The sequence below is a fragment of the Nasonia vitripennis genome, chromosome 1 (genome assembly GCF_009193385.2).
Source record: "Nasonia vitripennis strain AsymCx chromosome 1, Nvit_psr_1.1, whole genome shotgun sequence".
NCBI lineage: Eukaryota > Metazoa > Arthropoda > Insecta > Hymenoptera > Pteromalidae > Nasonia > Nasonia vitripennis.
Genome location: NC_045757.1, coordinates 18,881,300 through 18,908,775, shown reverse-complemented (window position 1 = coordinate 18,908,775; position 27,476 = coordinate 18,881,300). Strand labels below are relative to the sequence as shown.

General features: G+C 35.6%; 4 protein-coding genes and 1 pseudogene across 7 annotated transcripts in view; all 5 read left to right on the top strand.

The window, feature by feature from the left end:
- Window positions 1-1,475: 1,475 nt before the first annotated feature.
- On the top strand, window positions 1,476-9,586 carry LOC100678337 (probable serine/threonine-protein kinase nek3). Of its 2 annotated transcripts, none has more exons than XM_008209921.3 (3): window positions 1,476-1,840; window positions 4,867-7,036; window positions 8,394-9,586. In XM_008209921.3, exons 2-3 carry the CDS (start codon window positions 4,930-4,932, stop codon window positions 8,894-8,896), a joined length of 2,610 nt encoding a protein of 869 aa, XP_008208143.1. In that variant the 5' UTR covers window positions 1,476-1,840; window positions 4,867-4,929; the 3' UTR covers window positions 8,897-9,586. The 2 variants fall into 2 exon arrangements, with proteins under 2 accessions (XP_008208143.1, XP_008208142.1); XM_008209920.3 differs by lacking the exon at window positions 1,476-1,840 and adding an exon at window positions 1,854-2,057.
- Window positions 9,587-9,974: 388 nt separating this feature from the next.
- Window positions 9,975-17,285, top strand: LOC100169973 (nasrat). 2 transcript variants are annotated; one of them, NM_001128936.3, is made up of 17 exons: window positions 10,014-10,247; window positions 10,378-10,780; window positions 10,966-11,273; window positions 11,365-11,669; window positions 11,734-12,435; window positions 12,524-12,778; window positions 12,881-13,205; window positions 13,282-14,124; window positions 14,223-14,419; window positions 14,558-14,738; window positions 14,982-15,190; window positions 15,303-15,441; window positions 15,511-15,785; window positions 15,865-16,230; window positions 16,305-16,658; window positions 16,724-16,877; window positions 16,971-17,275. In NM_001128936.3, the coding sequence occupies exons 1-17, from the start codon at window positions 10,031-10,033 to the stop codon at window positions 17,168-17,170; spliced, it is 5,433 nt and encodes a 1,810-aa protein (NP_001122408.2). In that variant the 5' UTR covers window positions 10,014-10,030; the 3' UTR covers window positions 17,171-17,275. The 2 variants fall into 2 exon arrangements, with proteins under 2 accessions (XP_031778055.1, NP_001122408.2); XM_031922195.2 differs by having other exon boundaries at window positions 9,975-10,247; window positions 10,378-10,879; window positions 14,223-14,738; window positions 16,971-17,285.
- Window positions 17,286-17,916: 631 nt separating this feature from the next.
- Or48 (odorant receptor 48) lies at window positions 17,917-19,883 on the top strand. Its single transcript, NM_001190566.1, has 6 exons — window positions 17,917-18,273; window positions 18,445-18,854; window positions 19,246-19,345; window positions 19,406-19,510; window positions 19,597-19,755; window positions 19,827-19,883. The coding sequence occupies exons 1-6, from the start codon at window positions 17,917-17,919 to the stop codon at window positions 19,881-19,883; spliced, it is 1,188 nt and encodes a 395-aa protein (NP_001177495.1).
- On the top strand, window positions 20,564-22,287 carry Or49PSE (odorant receptor 49 pseudogene; annotated as a pseudogene).
- Window positions 22,693-27,476, top strand: part of Daam (disheveled associated activator of morphogenesis) — an 80,979-nt gene continuing 76,195 nt past the window's right edge. For both annotated transcript variants that reach the window (XM_008209917.4, XM_031921710.2), the window contains exon 1: window positions 22,693-23,426. The gene's annotated coding sequence lies outside the window, so the exon portion shown is untranslated. The remainder of the gene's footprint in view (window positions 23,427-27,476) is intronic.

Sequence of the window (27,476 nt, the reverse complement as noted above, 5' to 3'; positions counted from 1 at the left end):
TGAATAGAAAATCCTACACGGCCGTATCCGCACATGTGAGCGTATATAGGCTCTCAGCGCAGTGTATCGCGTCGATAAATCCTCGAGCAACAGCAGCAGCAGATTCTCTCTCTAACGATCGGAGCAACGAGCAGCCGAGTTTCGAAATCGAAATCGAGAAGAGGAGCCGAAGGTCGAGGCGTAGGTTGACCCGATTCCCGCGAGCGTCGGGCCGAACTTTCGTTTTTCTTGAACTTGAAGGTAAGAGTCGCGAGAGGCACAACGGACGACGCCACGCGCGCAGATAAACGCGCGGCTGTCCATAAGGTTCGATGGGTGAATCGAAAGTGCATCTTTCTTTCTCGAGCCGTACATGCGCTGCACTTTATCTACAGCCCGATGTATAATCCTCGTACGAGAGAGAGAGAGAGAGAGAGAGAGAGAGAGAGAGAGAGAGAGAGAGAGAGAGAGAGAGAGAAAGAGAGCGTCTAGAACTATGGAGATGCTCTCGTGCATTCGAGCCATTTGCCGTTTCGAGTGTTTACCAGCTATTAATTTAATCTGCCATCGATGATGTTGCTTTAATGCCTGTTTATCGTGTAATAAATTAATTTACGCATGAAGGAGTGCAGGTCTCAGGCTGATGAGTAGGACGAAAGTGATTTTCTAGAAGCGATCGTCGATAGAGCTATCGATCGTGTACAATCAACTAGGTGTATTATCGTTAAATGAAAAGGAGAGTTCATTAAGTGAAATAAATGAGCTTGTGTATTGATGCTGATTACTCGGTGCTTCAAAATAGATTCTGTAGAACTCGATATAGCGAGGAATAATTATAGAGAAGAAAACTTCGAATTTTGTTTCCAACAATCCATGAACCACATTATAGAGCTAATTGTGGAATGCCGTTTGCTTTTGAGAACAATACACGATCTTTTATGTTCGCCGGGATAATCCGAATGTTTAACTCACTTATACAAGACAGTATTCCTTGAGAGCCTAATGCGTTTTAGCTTGCAGTTTTAGTATGCACTAATGCTATTGACCGTTAGTTCTTTTAAAGCTGTTTCATCTCCGGAGATGGCTTGTACCGTAGGCTCGTACTTGCACTTAGAATATTGCAACATGCAGATGTACAATGACCATTCATGACAATTTTTTCGTTTGATGAAGTTAAAATAATTGTGGGTAAACTTGTACAGTTATTACTCGATTAAGTTCTAGAAAAAATAAATTTTCATCAAAACTAAAATGAAGAGATTCACGTACACGTTCAATTTCTTACTTGATACAGTATTCTCAATTTCGTGTTGACGTTTCCACTGTCACGCCTCACCTATTTTTTAGAACGGTCGTTATTGTCACAAGGCAGAAGAATCGAGCCATTTTTAAACCTGCAATTAGTTCCTCGTTTACCATGTGAAAAAGTTACGCTGCGTGATTTTAAAATTTTTCGCGTACACCTATAATATTTCGGATACTATCAAGCAATCATCGCAACGCGTATATTTTGCAGCTCACCTCTCTCCGGAGCCGCAAATCATTCGCACGTGTCCAATCGCAGAAGATTCATCCCTCGCCGAAATCACGCATCGTAATGAGCACACACATCGATCCTTAAAAAAAGAAGAATCTCCGAGAGACGTGAGCAGCGCGAGACCATAATTTCCACACAGTCGGCCAGCTGAGCGTCGCGCAGGTGAAAACGAAAATTGAAGCTACAAATACGGCAACGGCCTGCAGAGAGTAGCGGGCGCAGAACCTCGCGCTTGCATTTGCATTACGGCAGAAGATGATGTTCCTGAAAGCCGAGACCTGTCTGCAACCTTCGGACAACACGTGCAGAGTGCGACGAGTATAGGTGCGTGTGCGGTGTAAAGCAAAGGTATATGGGTACGCAAGTATACATATACTGATATATAGCGAAGGTACGGAGGCGCCGCGTGGTGGGACGGCAGGTTAAAAGAGACTGCAAGAGTCAGAGAGAGAGAGTTGGAAAGTAGGCCCAAGAACACGCGCAGAGCGCGGACAGTCAGTCGTCGAGTGCCCCTCCGTTAAGACTTAGCCGGCTCGCGATGGTGAGTGTCCCAGAGCGGAAGTTGCGTGCAAGTGTCGCGGCGTGCTCTCGAAATTTCCTCGTAGCATCTTCGAGAATCCCATTGGTCTTTTCTGTGTTGGAATGTAGTTTGTGGTAGATTTTGAGCTTTGCTATTACTTAAGTAGTGTATACGTTTTGGGTAACCGGTGTTGATTGTTTGGTTTTTATGGTGGAGCATTTTATTTGCACGGATAAGTGGGAAATTTGAATTTCCCGCCGTCGTTGGTAGAAGTTGATTTTTATACGTTAGACTAACACGGAGAAGAGTTTGTTTACTTTCGAGATAACTGTACGATGTATATCTATGAATGATATAACTGATTAGTAACCTACTAATACGAATACTTTTATGAATATTTAGTCCACTGTATAGGTTGACGTTTCTAGTTAAAATAGCCCATATTGATTAATTATTTAACCATTCAAAACACTTCGAGAAGTTGACAGTGTCGATGTACCCGCGTGAAAGGTTCGCTCAGCGAAGCGAAAAATTAATTTTCTTGAAATCGAAAGGCAATGATACAGATGATTGTAAATAACTTGCTTTTCAATCTTTGTTCAGCAGAGCGCGGCAAAATCGCGTTTAGTGACAATGCGGAATGTTTCATCTCGAAAGTTCATACTCTAAGGAGGTTTTTCGCTCTAGTTTGATTATCTTTAATGAAAAACCATTCAATACAATGACTGTATAATAACGCCTAAGTATAATATTAATTTAAATTGTTTCATTTCGCGATACAAGAGCTTTATTAACTTTGAAATGTAACTTTTGCTTATTGCAATAAGTATGTAAAACCTCGTTCAATCAATAAATACAAGACAGTGCATTATGCCTCGGAAAAGTTATTACCGGTACTTGCATAAAGCTGTGCGTTGTATCGCATCGGCCCGACGTCGAAAGTGTAACTTTCGTTCTCTGCACAATCGAACGTTTCAATTGTACATTCGTCTAAGTTAATTTCACCGACAACCACTCATTATAACGTAGTTCGAAGGATTTTTATGCCTCGGTCCGTAGCACAAAAATTCGAAAGGTATACGTGCGTATGCGTCATTGGGGAAAAACAGTTGTGCGCATAAAATGACTTTCGTTTGTGATTTTTAACTTTCCTCCTTGCTTGTATCCGGCAGTTGTTTGCGACTTTTTGAAAACGAGTCATAATAGAAACCTTTCATCTCTTCTGTTTATGCGATAAAATTGAATTCATAAACAACTTTTCATCGTGGTATCATCAATTATACATTGCGATCGTAACCCAGAAAGAGACTAAGTAATGGTTTGTAGAGATTTTATACTAAAGGACATTCGATAAAAATGTTTATACTACTTTCTGCTGTGACTGGTTTCGTTTAGACTTTCTTGAATGTTCCTAGATCTCAAATGCAATTAGTAATTACTAATCATGTTTTCAAAAATAATTACTATTAAAAATGACCACTCTGAACTTTAAGATGACTCGACTCCATCGTACTTATTCCCATTTCTTCTTGCACAGTTTCCTATCAAAATACACGGTGTATTTCGCGGAAACATAGGAAAGTTCCAAAATGAAAAAGCAAATGATCAGCTCCGTTCGATATTCCGGGAGGAAAAGAAGAAAGTCCCGCGGAAGTTTGGAATTGCACAACTGTTGCGCCTGGATTGGTCTATTTATAGAGCATCTTAGAGAAAAGGAGGAATTTTACAAAAACAAAGCAAATCCGTCCGAACGGTAATAAGCGCGCGTGTAATGAGGCACGATCCGCGCGACGATTAGTGTCGTCTCATTGGCCAACTGGACTTTCTCGATCACTCGTCGAAGCGGTCAAGGATCTCAACGTAGCGCGCGCAATCGGTGCCCGCGGAAGAATATAAATATCTCGCTGCTATCGAGGCTCGCATCGCCGTAACATTGCGTGAAGATCTCGATTATAATGCATGCTTGGACGGCAGCAAGATAATCAACCGGCTATCGAGATATAATTGCTGTAATGATGGAGCAAGTTGATAAGTTTTGTTATTTTTAAATTTTTGCATAAAACTATATCGTGTGCTTTGTTTAAAGATATAGAAAATACGCCTTTTCACTTCAATATTAATTCGGCTATAAATATACCTTAAAAGTTTAACAGAATAAAATAATTACCGAGCATAAAAATAATTCCATTTTAACTACATGCATTGCGTATATTCCAGGCGTTGCAGTTGCGTTATATTTACGTTACACACATAAAATTATAGTAGAGATTTTACTTTTTTGGCATGTCGAGGGTCGTTAGGAACTTTTTTGGGCTCATAAATATTTAATGCTCAGTTATCGAAGAAAGAAAAAAATAATGCTCGCGTGCAGTAAGGTCTTGTGAGGCAATACGAACAAGTTTTTTTTTGCAAGAGCATCACACCGCGGCATCGCCGAGATGTTTGCGTGCGTGATTTGTCGTGAAGTTACATCCATCGGTTTTTCGTGAGTTCTTTCAACTTTCGATGAGATGTAGGTCGCGCGTCGCCTTGTTTGCACGCTAATTACCGGCCTGACCTCGGAAACACTGGAGAGGCAAATTTTTTTTGGAATGAAGCTTTTCACACTCCGAACGGTTATTTATTGCTTAGCTCAAAAGTTATACTCGTAAACATTAACCGTTATAATTTAACTGTAAATGCTATTCGAGCAATTGTATGGGAGATTTTTTGAATGAATGAGGTGATGATATGTAAAATAACTACTTCTATGGATCTATTCGATAAATTATTCTATAGTTATTTATGTTACTATATTTACCACGTACTGAAATTTTGTTTTTCTTTCAAGCTTGCTTACGTCTGCCTGTTGGCCTTCATAGGCCTGGGCAGTTCTTCGGAGATTGAGAAAGTGATGCCGTCACGATTCGAGATCGAGAGTTCGATCAACAGGACGATCGAGGAGGTAGAGAAGATGATCCAAGATAACCCCAGCCTCCCGAAGCTCAGTCGAGCCGATATCGTCAACATTTTGTACAACATAACAGCCAAGGATATGCATTCGATAGAAGACGAAGCTCTGGAAGCCCTCGAAAAAACTCGGGCGGATTATCAGAGAGCACTGATGGTGGTGCTCCCATACAAAGTCAAAGACTCTGGAGAAAATTTGGACGAATTATACACGAAGCCACCTATGGTTCAAATGGTCGCAGACGAAGCTTCGGATCCGAAGAAAGATTCTAGAATTGAGACTGTTTACAACCCAAGTCTTTTTACGCAAAGCAATGCTCAGCAATCCGAGAATCTCATTGAGAATAAGCACCAACTGGTCACGGCTCACATGAGGTTCGGAGACTCTAAGAAATCAAAAATAGACGAAAATAAGAATTTGAAGAGCTTTAGTCAAGTGACCACAACGACAGCTAAAACTTTGACTAATGAAAAATCGGAGTTTGAACCGCAGAAGTTTACTTTCAACTTGGAGGCCCTCGACCAAAGAGCGGAAGCCTCTCACACGTCGATTGCAACCAAGCGACCAATCTACAAAGGCACTTTTTCGCGATATAGGACCAGTACGCAAAAACCGCCTAAACTAGAAGTTATTTACAGTACGACATCAAAAACAACACCGAGAACAACGACGACGACAGAAGCTCAGACGGAAACAACGACTGTACTGAATAAGTCTACGCAGAATATCTTGTCGTCGGATCAGTGGCAATACTATGCTCCGCCGACCACGACGACATCGAGAACGTTGAAACCCGATGATTCACCGTGGAAGCCAATGTTGCCTTCGAAAGGCTTCTTCCTTCCGACAGTTTCATCCGACGAATCCGATGAGCCTAATTTCTCTATTTTGAAAATGGAAGATTTTGAAAAGGTCATGCAAACCACGACAACGGCTAGACCTTCGCCAATTTTCGTAACACCCAGTGTCACCACACATCAAAAGAAAGTGCAGTCTAGCATTGAAAATACAGGCGAAGGTTTTAAATTAAGAACCACAACTTCTTCCACCGTCCCTCCAGCACCGATGCGAGAGGAAGTGGAACAGCTACTGAAATCCATAGGCTTGCAACCAATAAAACCAGCTAAACCGCAAAACGATTTTAAACTTGACCAAAACAGCCTTGATGCATTATTGAAAGCTAATTTCGATAACGCCAAAATCAAGAGCACTAAATTCCAAACAGTAAAAACTGACGTACTTACGCCGATAAAGGACAACTCGTTCAAAGCTCCTACATCAAGTATCAAGGATCGGGTAAAGAACCTATCACCTGAGATACAATTGTTGTTCCAGCAGTTTGGACTGCAAGTACCAGGATCAGTGGGTATACCAACGACAACGACAACTACAACGACCACTCCTAGGCCAACGATTCCGACCAGCGTCAATTCCTACACTCATTTCAAACCCCTGCCTACTGCTCCAGTCAAGGACAGGGATTTTCGAAATTTCTTAGCGAGGTTCGGATTGGGAACTGGAGAAAATCGTAATCAAAAAGCCATGCAACCCAAGCAAGTTACCAAGAGACCGTCTCTGATTGAGGCAGTGCCTGAAAACATGAAGAAAATTTTGGAAAACATAGGTTTGATCAGAAAAGCGCCAAAAGTGGAGGTGGACTTTGAACCCAACTTCGAAATTCAAACGCAACCTCCAAGTTTCGTAGAGCTAACCACAACACCATTGAACGAGCATATTTTCAAACCCTATGAGATAGAGGTTAACGATAAGGAGCAGAACGAAAAAATCAAGAACCTACTCAACACCGTTAGGATGGTTCAAGAAGGCAAAGCCAACGTACAGGACGTTCAGAGAGTAGCTCACAACCTTCTTCAGAGCACGAAATCTCTGGCGAGTGGACCTGACCCACTTAAATTGGAAGAGATCCTGAACAATTACAGAGACAATTTGAAAAACGAAGTCAAGAGGCAGGAGGAGCAAACCACAACCGTTGCTTCCCCGACAACGGAGGAGTTGGACGAAACGGCGCTATCATCCATGGCGACAACCGGTATAAAGAAACTTATGGTTTATTTTGTGGGCACGTCAGAACTGTGGGTTCGACGAATAATTGGGGGATTGACGAAGATGAAGGGCTTGCTAACCTCTGTAACTAGCAGACTGAGGCAAACGGCTGGTGACTGATCGCTACTAACAGCTAACGAATTTTCGCTAACACGATGGCTGTGATTATCCATTGGTCTGCGCATTCTCCTCATAGCATGCGTTGTTTTAACGATAGCCTAGCATTATCGCAAATAACATGCTTTTTCTTCATGCGCCATTCTATGTGTAAGTGTGCTTTCGAAATCTGATTTTTCTCGTAGCTGAACTAATTTTAGAACATATGCCGACTGATTTTTGGTTAATTATAGCGCATCCTCATTTCGTATGAAAAAAGGAAATATAAATACACGTTAACTTTTCTTTGATTGACGCATGCGCTACATTTGCGGTGTTACAGCATATCATTACACAGGAGTTCGTAAAGGTCATTAGTTACGGTGCTGATTAATTTTAAAATTTCTTACGAAAAGTAAGTCATCCAAGCATACGAGTTTATAATTATTTTCTGGAAAGAAAAGTTTTGTTATAATTAACCAAATGTAGTAAAACAAACTATGCATATCATCATCGGTATATTAACCTTATAATGAGAAATCCAAATATCTACTCGAATAATTATTAACCAACGAGTCGCAAAATGAATCCGTTAAGTGAAGGTTGAAAACGCGCCTCTTCTCGTACCGCGAATAATTTATACTAATTATTTGAAATTTCACTCGGCAAGAGCTTCTCAATCGGCGGAGAGAAATCAGTAGCAGTCGGCTCATATTGCCTCCGTGTAAGACTAGTTGCATCCCCGCGCGCAAAACTTTCACCCTTCGCCTTTTAACCTCCGCGCTTCGACAATCGCATTAGAGCGTCGGCGCGGCGACTTACACGCGAGCGAAACTTGCGTGATTGGAAGTTGTATACTACAGCCGTGGCTCAGCCGTAAGTACTGCGCTGAGAATGGAAATTGTCTGCTGCTCGGAAAGGCCTTTAATCGAGCGTGAAAAAAAGACTTTCGTTCGCCGGCTTCGACGTAAGATAATTTTATGCATCGAAGATTCCAACCGCTGTATTAGTACTTTTATCGTCTTCTTCGCTACTAGCTCAATTTCCATTATTGTATAGTGGAGTGATAATTTGTTACGCCTAATTTAATTAACGCTCTTCGTGATTGGTTGTTAATTGTAAGGTTTTGCATAGGACAGAGATTATCTATTTATGATTATGTGTTTAAGAAGTCTAATGATACGACGCTTTCATAATAGTTTTGCTTGAATGAATTTACAAAAACCTCATAGTAATCGATTTTCTAGATTCTTCCGGTTCATTTTCCGAGATCTCGGAGTCGTCGACTTCATCTGGCGTAGACTCCAAGCCATCGAAGGCCGATCAGTCATCTTCGTCATCGTCGACCGATGAAAAGGCAGCCAAACCTTCTTTCTTCGACACCTTCGATATTAACGCATATCTCGACAATAGTACCGACACTGCGAGTAGCACCGAGACTTTGTCAAGCTCAGGTTCCACTTCAAAACCTAGTGTCTTTGATTCCATCGATGCGTACATCAAAATGACTGCAAGCGAGAATGCCGCCAAAAACGCAAATCCTAGCATCAGCGATCTCGAAGAATCATTCGGTGGCAGTACGCCCGAACCCGATCCCGTAATACCAACGAGACCGAAGACTGGACTCTACTTTTTAGTTGACTGGAACACGTTTTTGGAAGTAGGCGAGGAGGGCAAGGAGAAGGTCAATCTGAGATTCGCGCCAAAAGTCGGTGATAGAACAAGATTCATACCAGTCAAAGTACCGTAGGAATTTGAGTTTAAAATTTTTGACGTTATTTTTGTCTTTTCATTGTTTTTAGAGAATTTATATCTAAATGTGAAATTATCGTTGACTTTTATCCTTTTTTTCATGCGGATAATAATTTTCGTCGGTCATTATTAAATATTCTAGTTTTTGTTACCCATTGCTACAATCAATGATTACGCATTGCTTTTTCATCGTCCTAGTAAAAGTGAAAATTCTTAATATGCGGTTGAACGTAAGAGTTATTTATGTAATTAAATTATACTGCCATACGCATACAAGTAAACTTTAGGATAACGTTTCCATCATGATGCTTTTAAGTGGCGTGCATTATTATACCTATAATATTTTCTACAGAGTTTTATATTATAACTCATACAAGCCAATTGTTTTGAGGCTCTTATTCAATCAAATATCAAAATTTGTGTCTTATAAGTTAATAATTAAATGTGTTCGATAATTTATAATATTGTAAAACTGGCCTCTCTCGCCAAGTAAGACCACAAGTAATGTATAAGGATACGTGATGATTTTATAGATGTAGCCAAAAATATTATTTATATCTAACCAACAAAATTAAAATTTAAGAAAAGTTTTGAATAATTTGTAATAATGAATCTTTTATACGAAAAATATTGTTATACACGATGATTGTAAATAATAATTTTAATAAAGTTGATGTATTTATCTATGTAAACATGTAGACCAATATTTAAGATATAATTTAATTGAGGTTTCTTGTCCGTATAAAATTTGCATAAAACTCATTTTTTATTGCTTCTTAAACACTACATAAAAGCGCATATATATGAGTAACGCAAGAAAAACTGTATGATTCCTTGATTTTATGCTCGATTGAAATGTGCACCTTTAGATATTATGGAAAGTATGTAATTATCTGTGTCAACGTTGATTATAATTTCGTTCGAGCCTCATACTTATGCTCGAGTCATCGAATTATTTGTCAATAAACGACTTCGCGTTGTCGTAATACTGTAAGTCTAGATCCTCATTCGGACGACGAATAGACAATAAGAGATTTGGAAGGGGGCAAATAAACGGGCGAATCATTGAAGTCTGACATACACATAAAGCTTTCAGTCCTTTCTGTGCTGAACACAAGACGAGTGCGCAATAATGGAGGTCTCTATCAGAGGCATTGTTAAATATCTTATGTGTATTGTGTTCATTGCAAATCGGTGTGCAGCAGATTTTGCAGATTTTAGTGACATACTCGATATAGATTCAACGATATTGGAGTCCAAGCGAATTGCGAGGGAACCTCCAAAATACGAAGGAAACTCGTGGATATGGCAGGATTACGAGTTCGGTAGTGGAGTAGGAAATCGCGAAGGTAAGTGAGGATTCGAGGGCCATTTGGAGTGCAGACTACAAATAGAAAATTATTGCAAATAATAATGTAAGGTTTAGTTAAGTTGATTTTTACTTTGTTAGTAAACACAGCACTATCCTTTCCATTGCAGAACTACATGTCACAAATATAGAAATATGGCAAGATTTCGAACTAGCTGATGATGTTCAAAATTGGCAAGTTTTGAAACATGAAAATAACATTTATTTTGGCGGAACTAAAAGAGGAAGTTTGCTATTGTATCATTTTGATGTTAAAGCAAAGCACATTTCACTTCACGCTAATATATCTACAAATGAAACAATAAAAGCATTTAAGATTATAAGTTTATCGCAGAAAGTTGATGAATCTTTAGAGAGTAACGTGATCGTCGTTCTATCCGTAGAAAACAAAAATCAGGTATATTATTTAGAATGGTTTTATCTTCACGATAATCGTTTTTTTCAATTTTGGACTTGGAAAATAGAAAAATCAATAAAAATTTTGGAATATTTCTACATTAACGGCCGAGATAAGTTATTGCTGCTCTATGAAAATGATGTATTGTTCAACGAACGGTTTTCAGCAGTTGAAATATATGACATTAAAATCAACAGGCACCTATCTAAATTTCAGTAAGAATAAATTAAATAAATTCATAGATTATTATAAAATATTCATTTTAGTAATTATGTTTTGATTAAAAAGTTCATATTTCTAGATTGTGTGATCGATTTTTGGTAACAGACACTTTTGATCTTCAACTATGCCCTCCAAAGGAAGACTCAGTAATGATTTCTTTATTAGGCAAGAATCATGTCAAACTCTATGAATATAAAGATCAGAATATAATAAAGTGTACATTCAAAGAGATTAAAAGTATTACTTTGAGTGGATTAACCAATGCAGTTTGTTTCCAAAGTGGTTATATAAACTATTTGGCTACATCTGGCTTGACATCAAATTTTTTTAATTTATTAAAGAAAAACAATTTTCATAATGACGAAGAAATGGAAGATATTTTCCATGGTAATATGATGTTGCATGTTAAAAAATTACTCCATACATATTCATTTAGGATGAGTTTAAGTTTCGCAAAAATAAACTGAATGTTTTTCAGGAATCGGAGATATAAAATCGATTCAATATTTACCTGTAAATACTTACAGAAATGAAGTTCTCTTACTCATTCAATTAAAAAATTCAACAACTGTAGCATTAAGTTGGAATGGATCGAACTTTAAACGAATTGCTGTGACTGATAAGAAACTAAACAAATTTGATTTATCTAGATTAACCGCTATACCTAATTATGGCTTCTTGATCGGCAATTCTCTAATAAAAATTGATGTACAATTGAAACAATTATCGAAATCTAATAAAAATATAATGAAAAATATGTTGGAAACTAAGACTGTACTTCAGGTAAAAAATATTGATTATTAAAGTTTTTAGCGTTTTCCAATGTATTTAAATATTCTCTTTGAAGGGTCTTCTAGATAATCAAGAACAAATCATAGTTAAAACTGATCGACTAATAAAACAAAGTACTATGACCGATTCGGAATTAAACAATTTCATAAATTCTTCGTATATCGAAATTAATGAGCTTCATGCTAACAAAACTGACGATTCGCTGATAACTTTTGGATCACATAATATAAGCCTCAATGAAATGCAGCACAATTATGAAGATGCAATGATGCGAATTAATAGAATTGAGATGCAATTCAACAAAATAGAGGACATTATGATTATAGCAGCCCTTAATTTACAAAAAAATAGAGATTATCATGAAGTTAACTTTGAAGGAAATCTTAGAATAAAGGGAAAACTTGTAGTGAATAATTTTACGATTGAAGGTTTGAATAATAGTTCGTTAAAGTCTTTACTTAATCAATGTGCAAAGAATAATTTAAAAATTATGGGACAGAAGCGGTTTCCATCTATTGAATTCGCGAACAATAACTTTAAATTGAGATATTTAAATGGGATTCCTTTGAGTAACATACAATTCGACGAATTGAATAAAGATTATAGTGATATTGATTTGTCAAACGTTTCAAAATTAGCATTAATAAAAAATTTAAACGTATCAGTAATTCGGGGTACACACTGGAATAATTTAACAGAAAAAGTAGTTTTTAGAAATGCAAAAAAAGTTATACCAGAATCTACTATATTGATAGGAGTAAGTATATTGAAACCGTTACTTCGTTAAAATTGAATAAAACTTTACATTGAAAATTGTTCAATGATGTTAATTGGTTTCATTTTAGCAAATGGATGTTGGCCATATTCGCTTGGACTATTTAAATGAATTAAAGTATCCATATAATTATGTATTAAAAAGTGATCCAGAGGAAGCTGATATTACCAGTGATAAAACCTTTCAGTCTATTAGAGTTACCAATTTGCAAGATGTAAAAACTATTAATGGGATTGATGCTGATGAGTTTATAATTCTTCATGCCGATCAGAGTTTGAAAAATCAAATTACATTTGAAAATGTAGTAATTGACAAAAGACTTCAGGTAGCTATGTTGTATATATCTTTTTATACCATAGAATTTCGTATTGTATTCGTATCGTATTAATATACTAATCTTGGTTTTTATGCACACATTTCATTTCAGTTCGATGGAAGTATTGTAGGAATACCAGAGCAAGACATTGATCCAGATATGACATTGCTCAATAGCAACATTGTTCAATCGAATGCAATGTTTACGAATTTATACATTTCCGGAAATGTATATGTTAAAAATTCTATTAATGGTACAGGTTGGTTAAAATTAAACGATTTGATACTAGACGGTGAAGATGATGTTTTGATTACGGGAACAAAAACCTTTTTAGAAAATGTTCATATAGTCGGTAATCTTGAAATTAAAACTGGTATCATAAATAATCATAGTGTTCGAGACTTCATGACTTTAGATACGCGACAAATACTGCGTAGTAAGTAAATGCAAAGACATGTTTTGTGATAATATTTTCAATCTACATAATGTTTATTGTCTCATTGATCTTTCAGATTTGTCATCAATTTCAGGGAACGTTAAATTTATTAACGTAGCCTACGAAGAATTAAAAAATCTAGAGGACAAAATGAATTCTAATTTAAATGATAAACTTTTTTCTACGTGCATAAGTAAACATCTAATCTTTATAGTGCCACCAATTATTGATGAATTTTCTTCTTTGTACATCAATGAAAATCTTAATGGGTCAGAGTTTTCAAATAAAATTGAATCGCTTCTAGAAAATTCATTTTTCGAACACCTTAAAGTAAAAAAGTTAGTTGTAGAAAATATTAAAACTGCTGTAGTAAATAGCGCAAACTTCCGCAATTTCGAAGCTCATAAAATATCAAAAACTAGATATCAAAGTCTGTCTGGAAACATTACTATCGAAAATCTGGTCGTTGAGAACCTTTATACTGAATTAGTTAATGGCAGATCAGCCAGTGATTTAGAAAATATGATACGCAGAATTAATTTAGTTTACAATGATATTTTTAATGGAAACATGTCAATACATTCAGTCAATGTAACTAAGTTTATTGTCACTTCAAAGATTAACGAAGAAGACCTAAATGATGTTCTTGACGTAAATTTTATTGAGCAATTTATATTCAAAACCAATCAGACTATAAAAAATCTAATTGTAGAGGGTTTAGTTAATAAAATAAATATTACTAGAAAAGCAAATGATTTGGTCTTATACACGCAAGATGATGTTATCCTCAAGGGGCCAAAAAAGATGAAAAAATTAAAAAGCAGCAATCTAACGGTAGACTTTGTGAATGGCCATTCAATCAAATATGTGATGAGTTCAAAAGAAAATCAATTTCTTGTTGGCCCGGTCAAGATTACAGGTATGTCATACTAGTTATTTAATTGAATTATCAAATGATAATCAAACATAATTTGTATTTGAGCTCCATTGCTGAAACGTTTACAATTAATTTTGTAGGTTCGGTAACTGTCGAAAAAGTATTTGAATCTAACAGTAAATGTAATGGCATAGTCTTTCAAGACATCAGTAATACTGTTCATCAATTAGATGAAAAGTTGTTTAAACTTAATGGAGAATTTATTATCGTTAATGAATCCCTAGTAAAAGATTTAAATGTGTATGGTTACACCCAACAAAAAAGCATGGATAATTTTGTAGAAAATCTTATTTTTCTCAACGAAAATATAATTTCAGTTTCTGGAAAAAAAATATTCAGTTATTCAGTTAATTTTGTTACTGAAATTTTTTTGAGAAAAAATCTAAATAAGATAAATCTTGAAAAATTTTTCCAGACTACACTATTAAACGATATTCCAATATTTTTGAATTCAAGAATTATGTTTAATAGTGATATTTTAGTTGGAGCAGATATAGTTATTCAAAATAATTTACAAGCTACCGCAATAAAAGGGATAAATATTGAGGAATTGATGGAAAACGCAGTTTATCTGAATCGACCAACATTTATTCCTGGTAAGGACGCTTGACGATTGCATAATAAAATTATATATTTACGATATAAATAATATCTAAATATTATTTTTTTTTTAATTTGAGGATCACTGCGAACAAGTTTGAACTTACTCGTAGTGATTATTTTAATCCTCAAGTTTAAAAACACACCGAGCATTAGAGTCCTTGATTATCATTATTTTTTTTAATAAAAACCGATATTTATTAGAGCTTAACTTAATAACGGGTTGATTTTGATTGTAGAAGCTACGGGTTTATTTAATGTGATATTTCAATCTGATATCACAGTTGATACATGGAACAATACAGGAATAAACAGTTTTCTTTTGTTAAATAAAGAAGAAGTTATAAGAAATACTCTCATGTGCGTAGACATTACAGCTGACAAACTAGAAGTAGATGGATTCATTAATAGCAAAAATTTGGCAGAAATCTATGAAAACACTTTAACGGTAATCATATAATTTAATAACCAGTCATGTATGAGTCATGCATGAACATGTTTGAAATTTAATAATTTAATACTTCAATAGTTAACACGCCCGAATGCCTTTTTGCCTTTAGTTGTCAACAAACCAAAACATTATAGGTACTGTAACGTTTTTAAATAATATTTACATTAAGGATAACTTTGATGCGCAATTAATTAATAAAATAGATATGAACAAAATAACATCGTTAAAATACGCCGATCAAATCAATGGTAAAGAATAACAATTTTACGAAACTATACTGTATTAAATATTCCAATTTAAAATGAATATATTTCTAGGTAATTTTGTGTTTCACAATCGAATCTTATTTAATAACAAATTGCGTGTGTACGGAAATTTAAATGGCCATAATATGCAAAACTGGCAATCGTCAGTCGTTACAATTTATTCTCCAAGGACAGTATTGATCACGGGTAATTGGATGATGCAGAATCCTGTACTTGAAAAAAGTTTATATGGATCAGGATTAATTAATGGAATGCATATAACCAAACTCAGAGAAAATGTAGTAAACCATACGAGTGAAATGCAGTCTTATGCTTTAAAGCAAACGGTATATTTACTATTATAGTCTAAATTATTGAAGTAGTAACTCTATAATTATCTAATTGTAAATTTATGATTATTCACAGGGAAAATCGAGTACTATTTGTCAAGAGTTGCAACGACTAAAAAGTAAAGCAGAAAATATGTTATATAAATTCAAATCTTTTGAATACCTTAGAGTCTTAGATTTTGACCAAACAATTTCAAGTGTTCATCATTTTGAATTACGAAATACAGATTATATGATGGTTAATTTTGAATCATGTAATTTAGATGTATTTGCATATACAAACAAAGGATTTGTATTAGCTGCAAATATTTCAAATTTTGGTTATGTTAAACAATTCATTACTCTTCATTATAAAGATCATGTATACTTTGTTACTTTTGGCAAATCAGATTGTGGAAGAAACTCAGGGAATCTGTGGAGTCTTGAAAATGATCAATTTAAAGTAAATAAAGTTTCTGCTAATTTGTTTTTATTTAAAACTTTTAATTGTAAACATTACTTATTATTTTCTTACAGTATGTTCTAGATTTAGGGAACGTGACAGATATACAAAAGTTAGATAACGATGCTTTTGTTGTAGTCGTTAATGACGAAGTTCAAGAGTATTTGATTGAAAATATTTACGAAAATTCATTCAAACCCGTAAATGTAATTCCTATAAAAGCAAAGGACGTGCAAATTTTTACTAACGCAAACGAGACATTATTAGCCAGTCATGATACAATATTTCGTTTACGTTCAGAGGTTCTAGAATTTGAAGAGTACGAAAACCCTTTTGATACAAACAAAATATTGCCTTTCCAAGCTGGCATTTCTCAAAAAGATTACATACTTTTTTTCGATGAACGGATAAGTAAAGATTATATATATGTAAGTATGTGCAAATGAAATTACGATAAAAAAGTTTATTGCAATTTATCCAAATTTTGTTTTAGCTCTGCAACAATGATCTATCTCAACGCAAAGTTTTACAAACAATTAAAACCTGCAAGCCAAACTCTTTTTTGGTCGTGAATTTTCATGGGTATAAGGAAAGTCTCCTTATCTATTTAGAAAATAAAAGAAAAATAAAAATTTACGAGTATAAAGGTAGGATTACAGGTGTACTAAAAATGTAAAACATTTACATGCCTACTGTTATAAGAATTAAAATTTTATTTTCTTTAAAACTATTTTACATAGGAATTGAAGAATTCAAATATCACTCAAGTATAAAAATGAAGTCTGATAAGCTATTTAGCTTTCAACTAAAAACACATCCATACAACGTAAAAAGCCAATGCTTGATTGTTATTCAAGATTATAAATTAGTTATTTTAAAAGCAGTAATGTTTGGCGAAAAATTAAGTATGAATGAAAAACTGCAGTGTAACGTTGCCTAATATATCTATGTTTTGTAAATGTTAAATATTTACATATATTTATTGATTACTGTTACTTGTTAATTATTGTTATGCATATAAAATAAATAAATTTATTGATACGATCATACAATAAGTGTATGTAATACATTTAGTTTCGCACCTATCTGCAGCTTAACTTATACACTTAGAGGTTTCATTGGTTGCTATTTGTCAGGGGCTCGTGGAGATATGCGCTCTTAATTATGTACGTATTTTGCATGTTGCATCTAGCATTTCACAAATTTATTTGAGAAGTTTAATATTGTTTTGTATAATATCATTAGATTTGATTAAATTGGAAAATTTGAAAGACTTATAAAATTAATATTTACATCACTTCCATTCACCGAATCGTCTGAATTGCCTGAAATTGTAATCGTCATAGCGTTAACGGGTGATATCGAAAGAAGACTCGTGGATAGTGCTATTTAAAGAATTTTTGAAAAGGCAGCTCGAAATGTGTGTTAATTAATTGCACACATTATTTCTTTAATGCTGATATGCACCTATTCAAATATTTAAAAGAATGCAATTACAGAAACCAATGAGTCTTAAGTTGTTTTTCTGTCTTTTTGTAAGCTATTCAACGTAGAGTTCCCTTCTGAAATTTATACAGTTGTCTAAACCTACTCACATAAATAAAGTCAAATTTCGTGTATAGTTTTATATAATACATTATATATGATAATTCCAAATATAAATAGCATACATTTATAATATAGTAAATGATGATTAATAAAAAAGTTACCGATAAATTAGTAACTATAGTGTCGACATTGTTGAATATATTTTTACATATAGATTATCTATTTCACAGTTTTAAAATATTAAAGTTTTTTTCAAGATTATTTGCCTTGTATCCTTTAAACAGCGATTGTACGAAATTGGAGATTTTATATGATAATTTTGTCTGGTTGTTTATTCATTTTCACTTTTGGGTGGCAGCCGCAGCAACTCTAGTTGCAATTTATAAGGCAAGATCTGATTTATCTATATGGCTAATTGCATTCTCAGAATTGATCATCATTATTGAAATCATAGTTGCTATGATATTGTATAGATTGCAAAGATCGCGCTTGAAGGTATGTTTAGATAGATGATTGTATAGTACAGTATTTTAATTATAAACAGAAAATTTGTACTGTGTATCACAAAATTTCAACAGTACGTTGTATCACATTCTGAATTCATTTATTTATCGTTTACATTAATATACGAACGTATATTATAACATGATATCATAAATGTTACAGATTTTGATGCATATCTTTGAGGATTTTGTAAAAGATCCTGATGATTCTAAAATTCAGCTAATACGTAGAAATGCAAAAGAACATATAAAAGTGTTTTCAATACTGGCTTTACTATTTATAATAGTGGTCATTATGTACGTATATAGAGCACTTTCAACAAGACCTTACCAACTTTTATTGAGTGGATATTATCCTTGTACATCCGATTCACTTATAATATGGCTAGTTGTTTTTTTTCACCAGTGTATACTTGTGATATACTCGCCTTCTACATTTGCTTCTGATTCCATTGTTACTGTATTAATTTTCGCAGCCATAATAAAATTACAAAAAATTAGACCGCGATTCAGAAATATAGAAAATTATGCTCAATTAGTTGGTTGTATCAATGAACATCAGCATATTATTTGGTAAGAATGTAATATCCATAACTGGAAAATTCTTTCTGATTAAATTTTGAATTGTTTGAATAAAGTTTGCATGATATTGTTTTTTTACGTTTTAAATATGCAAGTGTGGATAAATATTCACATCCTCTGCTACGTATAGGATGTGACGTAATTCCCAAAGTAACTCATTTAGCCCTGTGTGAGTCAGAGGACGAGAATTATTATTAGGTATTCTACCTGCTAATTGAAGCAATACGTATTGGTTTTTATCTGCACATATACACGCTTACTGATGCATGGTAATGTACTATAGTTTGGAATTACTATTATTGCTAAATCATTATTTTGTACACTAGATTCAGAATTTGAAAAGTAAGTTACAATGTATAAAAATTACTCGTATTTTTTACAGGTTTGTCCAAGAAATAAACTACGTGATAAGGTTATTTGTTTTTAAATCTATTTTCTGCTTAGCTGCTCTTCAATTAGGCGTTGGAGTAATATTATTTATGGTTAGTGTTGCTTATAGTAGTAATAAAGAATATAACATAAATATATTATTTCTCAAATAGCCTAACATTTCAGTTTTTACGAGAATACAATTTTTACTTTTGTTTACTGTAACTATTTTTAGAATTTATATCTATTCATATTGTGCTGAAATACTAACGAAATCGGTAAGGATATACCTATATATTAATTTCTTAAATAACTTCTTTGTTGTTCGTGAATTAAATAATTGAAATTGAATAATAAATTTCAGGGCTTAGATTTGGGCTTCGCTGTCTATTCATCGCGTTGGTATGACCAAAGACGCAAAATGGTGCTAGCTAAATCGATAATTATTTGTAGATGTCAAAAACCGCTCCTTATTGCAATAAACGGTATTATACCAGCATTGGGAATGAGATATTTAGCACGCGTAGGTATCTTAATATTTTGTAAAATTTATTGGGCTCTTATAATAATAAAATACATTTAATGTCATTTTAGTTTTTGTACTTGACATTTTCATATATTATCACTCTACAAGCAATGACTAGAACATAAAGACAATAACAGTGCTACAAGAATGGATATCGTACACACGGACATTGACTGGTTTGTTAATATGTAGAAAATTAAAATTTCTCAGATTTTTCTCTCTGAATAAAGTATTGAGATATTGTAAAACTACTTTGTTATTTACGATTAGGTCTAAAGGCACTAGTTAAAGATATTCTCTATTTTTGTATGATATTTTACTATTTATTATGTAATGTATTTTTTAATAAACTAATGTCTTATAATATAACATCATTAATAAATTTTCGAGCTTTCTTTTGATAATCTAATAGATTCTTGAAGAATTTCACAAGAATTGTTCATTACTGTTTCATTTTGGATAGAAAATTGATGTGATCAGTAAAAGAAACTAAGGCTCTAATATAATTGCGATGTCACTAATAAAATAACTAATAGTGTACGATCAATTTTAATAAATACATTACTGACTAGATACTGTAATGCATATCTATTAATCGTAAAAACTACTAATTCTATAGTGATGTTTTCTACTAATTATTCAAAAGTGTTCAATTGGGGCAACCAATAAGCGCGCAGTGTATGTTTTCTGTTAGCAACTAACCGTGAAGAGTTCGTTACTAAAACGCGTCACTGTTTACCGTATATTGTTGAAACTTATAATAAATGTAAATATAAATTTATTAAAAGTTATCACATAGTAAATAATGATTGGTAACAAATTCACCAATAAATTGGTTACTATAGTGCCAGTAACACTAATAGACATAATTTCATATTTAGATTATCTTTTTTATAACTTCAAAGTTTTAAAATTGTTTGCAAGATTATGCGCGTTATATCCTCTTGACAGCGGCTGTTCAAAATTAGAGATTTTTATGATAATTTTGTGTGGTATTACATTCAATTTAACTTATGGACCGCATTAGTAGCTACTTTTACAGCAATGTATAAAGCAAGATCTGACCTATCTTCATGGCTGAATTCTTTTTCGGAATCGATCATCTTTATAGAAATTATACTTCTTATGATATTGTATAGGCTTCAGAGACCACATTTGCAAGTATGTATAACAACAAATTATTTATTAACTAAAATAAAAATGTTATCACTGTATAGACCATAAAGTGGTCTATTTTTAGATATTTTGATACTATAAAAGGTTATATTTATACGTTTTACAGATTTTGCTACAAATCTTTGATGATTTAATAAAAGATCCAGATGATTTTAAATTGCTGTTGATACGCCAAAGCGCCAGAAAACATTTGAAAGGCTTTTCAACAGTGGCTGTACTATTCACTATGTTGGCTGTCATATACGTGTATAAGTCGTTTTCAACAAAACCTATACAATTTATTTTAAGTGGATATTATCCTTATACATCGAATTCGATGATGCTGTGGATAATTGTTTTGTATCACCAGTTAACGATTTTGTTATACGTACCTTCTATATTTGCGTCTGATTTCATCGTCACTTTGTTAATTTTTGGAGCAATAATTAAATTGCGAAATATTAGACCTGAATTTGAAAATATACGAAATCACAATCAATTGATTTGTTGCATTGATGAACATCAGCACATAATTTGGTAAATATATGTTTGCATAAAATTAATTTATATAAATCCTTGATCTATGCAATGATAGGTATATCTGTTTTTAAACTTCATATAGTTGAAATAGCACATTTCAATTCAGAGATCATAAAACTGCAACTTCAAAACTTTGCTATTATTACTACACTTATTCTGAGTATACTTTTCAAGCTATTATATTCATTATAGGTTTGTCCACAAAATAAATTACGTGATAAGGTTTTTTATTTTAAAAACCATCTTTTGCTTAGGAGCTCTTCAATTAGGTGTTGGTGTAATACTACTCAGGGTTTGTATGCATATAAAAGCAATAAAAACATATGACAAAAATTTATTATCTCTTAAATAGCCTGACATTTGCGCGATAACAAGAATCCAGTTTTTAGTTATTTTTGCTATAACCATTTCTAGAATATATATTTACGCTTATTGTGCTGAAATACTCACCAAATCGGTAAATATAATTGTCACGATAAGTAATATAACAAAATCTATGATTTCGATCACTTACTATAAATCGAATAAAAAAATTTCAGGGCTCAGATTTGGGCTTTGCTGTATACTCGTCGCGTTGGTATGTTCAGAGGCATAACATGGTGCTAGCCAAATCCATGATTATTTGCAGATGTCAAAAACCACTTGTTATTTCTGTAGCCGGCATTATACCAGTATTAGGAATGGGATATTTATAGGACGCGTAAGTATGTAAGAATCTCGTTAAATTCGTTTCACTGAGCTAACCCTATTTATTTGATGTTGTTTCAGTTTTTATATTTAATATTTTCATATATTATTGCTTTACAAGCAATAACTAAAAATCATTACTTGTAAAGAATTTTTTCCAAGATGTAAATAAAGTTATAAAACAAGAATTCAAATAAAGAGACCAAATAGATATCTAATTTATGCAGCGGTTCCAAAAATTAACGAACCTTTGCAATTCCTCAAATAAATTACAAGAATTTAGATTAGATTATTACATTCAAACCACAATAACTGACATAATATAACTTAACTTTTGACGTTGCAACATGATAAAATTTGAAGCATTTATACGGAAGCGCCTTCCAAATGCTATAACCTATACTGCTGCGCTTCACAGATCACTGTTGCTCAGGCACGCAAATATAAGTTGACATGTGTACAAGTAGATCTATATCGCAATCAATAGGGCCTAGGGAACAAAACGCTGAAACAACGAAGGTTGCGAAAATCGCTTCGAAGATCTCAGTTATACAATATATTTATAGAAATCATATTGATATTAAAAGAAACAGCGCCATCGCGGCATTCGTACGCATTACACTTTCAACTCCATCCTCAAAAGCTCCACAAAGCTTGCAACGTTTCCAGCGTATGACACCCGACGATAAAACAGCGATCTACAGGTTGCCGGCACTTCGAGAAAGAGACGCAGATCGTCAGAGCCGCTCTCACTCGCTCCCTAGCTCTCCTACTCATCGTCACAAGCTTCCACTGTTGCTGCACATCAGGTCGCTCGAAGTGATCGATCCGTGGATGCGCGCGCGCAGTGCCGCAAGCGCCCTGTGCCCGTCGCCTTGACGACGGCTCGGGCCGGCGCAGAAGCTCCCGCCGACGACGTGTGCGGACGCTGCGGCTTTTCTCTCTGCCGCGCTCCTCTCTCTCTCTCTCTTTCTCTCTCACTCCACATCCGTGGTCGGCTCGACTAGCGAAGCGAACGCCGATACTTACGTACTTGCATCTGGTGGAAGTAGCCGCCGAGCTTTTTCGTGCGCGCTGCCTGCTTTTCGGCTTTTCGCGGAGACAGTGCGTGCGCCCATGTGAGTTTGTGAATACGGTCTGGTGCGAGAATAGCTGTCGTCGCCCGGTCTGCTGCGCCCGGTGGATGCAGGGAAGACAGCGCTGCGATGTGCGGTCTGCGCTCCGAGTTCTATTGATCCGGCATCCGGTGAGCAACAACGCACCGCTGGAATTTTGGAGCTTTTCTGGTGAGTTCCACACGATGCGCTTAATTTTTCATGAGTTACTTCTAGCTGTAATAGTACAATGTTTTCTCGTTGATTTTCGTTGTTGTTAGGCGGTTAGAAGAGAGTATAAGAGATTGGGTTGTGCCGACGATTTGTGATACGCGACATGGTTGGGGTAGGTCCTGTTCGACGGCATACTGTTGTGATTATTTTCTCTCCGCGAGATGAATTTTTCTATATAATTCGCAACAAAAAATATCGCAGTTTGTTAGAACTGTCATAAATACGCATAATACAGTTTCTTAGTTTACAAAGCCTAATTCTGGTTTGGACACACAGTTCATAATTTATTTAAGATACTTTGCACTGCCGGTTGAAGGTTATAAAAAGACAAAGGAACATTTGTAGTTTGTTTATAGCTTTCAAAGCACGATATATTTTGTAAATGTAATACTTCTCAAAGTTCTTGAAATTCACTTGTAGGCAAATTTTCAGAACGTCATTTATGCAGGTCTAATTTCGTTTTCGATTGGCGGCGTTAAAAATTTATAAGATTATAGCCAGACGAGCTTACGCAGCTTGCAGATCGATATCATAAAAGGTTACGTGTTATGCGATTCGGCTGACTCGTATAAAAATATAACTATGAGAACGTTGTCTGTGACAGCTTTAGTGTTGATATTTCTTTATTCTTGCTTGCGGTTTACTTTCTTTAATTGATCGCATACGTAAGCAATCGACTAACACAGCTCAGTACAATGATTCAAAAATACGACGAATAGCTCAACGAAATCGCGTACATCAAATATCACATTATAAGCTCTCTTACAACCGCAAATGTCCCGCTAAGCTGCCCGGGTTATATAGCCGGCGCACACACACCATCAAATTAGCGACTCCAAACAAGCATTCAATTAAAAAGCCGCTTCCCTCGAGCAATAACGGCGGCACCTTTCGCGATCCCCACGCGCATGTATACAAATCATCGTAAAGCGCGCCTGGCTGCAGTACATCTCCTCCTAGGTGTGGGCTCGCGCGCGTGCGAGCTTTCGCGTTACGTCGTCAACCGGCCTATAGTCGATCGAGTTCCCCGCGCCCTTCGACGCACATTTAATTTACCGTCTACCGGACAGTTCCCTCGACCACGCCGGACAATTAACGGAAATCGAAGATCCTCCGCATGGAAGCTTACGTCCACCCTATACAACACATAATCCGTTGGCGTTGGGCAAGCTTGCACGCGTTGGTCCGTGTATAGGTTGATAAGCGCGCGTGCGAGTCACTTAAGTTGATTGTCTCGGGGAGTCCGGCTCTCTCCCATGATGGTTTCGGCTGTTCGAGCCGTTAACTCCACGCAAGAGCTGTACACGGATGTCACGCGCAAGTGGCTGTTCGAGGCATTGTTTAAAGAAGAGAAGCGTCGAGTTTAAAAGAGCAAGGCATCAACCGCGGAGATGGAGGATGCTTGGCCGGATGGAGCGAGAGGGAGAAAACCGATGTGGGGAAAGAGGAAATGGATGCGCGCGCTGTGAGAAAATGAGGAAGTGATGTATGTGGCGGTGGTGTGCTGGTAATGCGACGTATTGAGATATATTGAATTGATAAGCTTCGATGCTGGCCATATTAGGGATTGTGGTTTGTTGGATCAATCTAAATTTGATTGTGGCGAACGGGGATATGAGCAGTGAATTATTTCGAACCAATCTTGTTTACTTTAAATTATTCATTAATTATACGTACAATGGCAATCTAATGGCCAGGGTATGAAGAATATTATTAGTATGGATGTTTATGAAAATTGATTACGAGATGAATTTAATCAAGTAAAGTGCTCTGATGAAACCAGGTCAGAGAATCATATAATTAGTAAATGTAATTTTTTAATGAATATATATTACGTGATCTTTAAAAAAATTGTCCTTACGAAAACACGAACCATACTAATAATTCAAAACATGTTTGTCTCATTGTGATTTTAAATATATGACTATTGTTTAATATGTTTTCACGCATACACACGAAGAAGTTAAAATCCAGATACAAAGCAGAGTTAGGCAGGGAAACTTTCCAGAGTCTATAAGAGCCCAAAGAGCGTCCACTGTTCGACATGAAAAGAGCAGCGTTTGACATTTGAAAAAGCCCGAATGAGATGAAACTATGAATGAAGATATGAAATGAAGCTTAAAACGCCATCGTCGTGTGGCGCCGCATTAGTGCAGTTTGCGACAGTAGTACATCAAAGATACCTTTGGATAACCACAGATGCAGTACCGACTTAACTGGCGCTTTGTAAACTAAATGCTTTCGCATCAAAAAGAAGTTCAGTCTATTTTTCATTTAACAAAAGGGACAATCTACACAAGAAATTTTGTACAACCAGGAAAACCATCCATACAAGCTCAGCCCGATTCATTCAAGCATCTGCAACATACCAGCGAGTAGAGCAGCGCGTGCGCTTTTGCCTGCATTAGAACACCTTTCCGCAGAAAAAGAAGCGTATTATATAGGAGCGTAGGTCTACTCGTATACAACGAACGCCGGCTGGCGTGAGCTCGCCGAGCCGTAATCTAATGCGCTCGCGGTGGAAATCTCAAGCACGACGAGAGAAGCCGCGCGTATACACACAAACACACCGCGCGCGAGTGCGATATAATGACGGCGGGAGAGGACGGTTTTTCGAATTTTTGCGGTCGCGGTTTGTAGCGCACGTATACACTTATACATATACTATAAACACGCGCCAGCTGCCTTCTATACGCGCCTGCATTGTTTTGTGTCATTTTGCCTCATTTGCATACCTTGCGGGATCGAGAGATGGTTTTTCGCGCTTCAGGCGTGCGCTCTTTTCTTTTTATCGCCAGCGGCAAACGCATTGAAGCTGGCTGAGATGCCGCGGTTATTCTAGAGATTGGGAAGACACACCTACGCGTGTGTATCTCAGGCTGTTTTGCCAGCTATCTTTTTGCGCGAATCGCTTCGAATAGGAGGAGACTTAGCTGCTTGTGAGAAATTGTGTGTTTCCGATTTTTATCCTTGGACGTATGTCGAGTTATATGTGAAATGGCGTGTGTTTATGATAATATCGCGGGGAAAGTTAATTGAGAGATTCGGTGTGAGGTACGAGTAATTTACACGTTTTGGCATGAATTTTGGATTATAATGTGATTATGACTGGCAACTAAGTTACTTGTCTGTATATAATTGTGCGCGTCTACGTTTATGAGTTTCACTCACATTTTCGCTTCACCAGTGCAAAAAGTTTCCTTGATCGAGCTCCTTCTCTGAAGATTCCAGCAAAAACTAATTCCACGCATCGATACGTGCCACAATATTTTACGCGGGCTTTTCGAAATTGCGAAATTCATTGCACAAATTGAACATAAAACACATTTGAAGCTGAGAAAAAAACGACATAGCGAATAATTTGCATGTTGCGAAAGGTATTCGAACCTGCCTGTACTATACGTATATCTAATATTGGTTCAACGGCGACCTTTGCCGCAGCAGATATGCCTCACATGCAGAACAGAACACAGCATAGCGCCAAAAGGTATTCGCGAATCGCATAAACACTCACTCGCGCGGGAGAGCATCAGGGATCGCAGGATCGTGTCGCTGCGCGCTTTTGTGAAAGCGTCATCGCGCACACTCGCTGATACAATGCGTCGAGAAACCGAGAGATGTTAATTGAGCTCGGGGACATTGGGAGATTACACGTGAGTATATTTATACATAGGGGTATAGTGTGTAAGCTTGATTTTTTTAAATGCGAGGTTGTATACTTGGGCTCGACTTATCCTGTCACTTTGGGCGGATTTATAATTGAGATCAAGAAGGAGGGATTGATATTGTTCGTTGATTAGACGATGACGGTGCTTATTTACGTTTGAAGAGATTAACGATGAAGATGCGCGTGCTGTATTATTACGAAATTACTTAATGGACAAAGAGAAGAATCTCGGGAAGCATTGAAAGTTCGATTGAGATGTTAATTGAACACCGATGTTGGAGACCAGTATATTTCTGTTCAAAATTAATATTGCAACGGTTATAAATACATACATATACAAT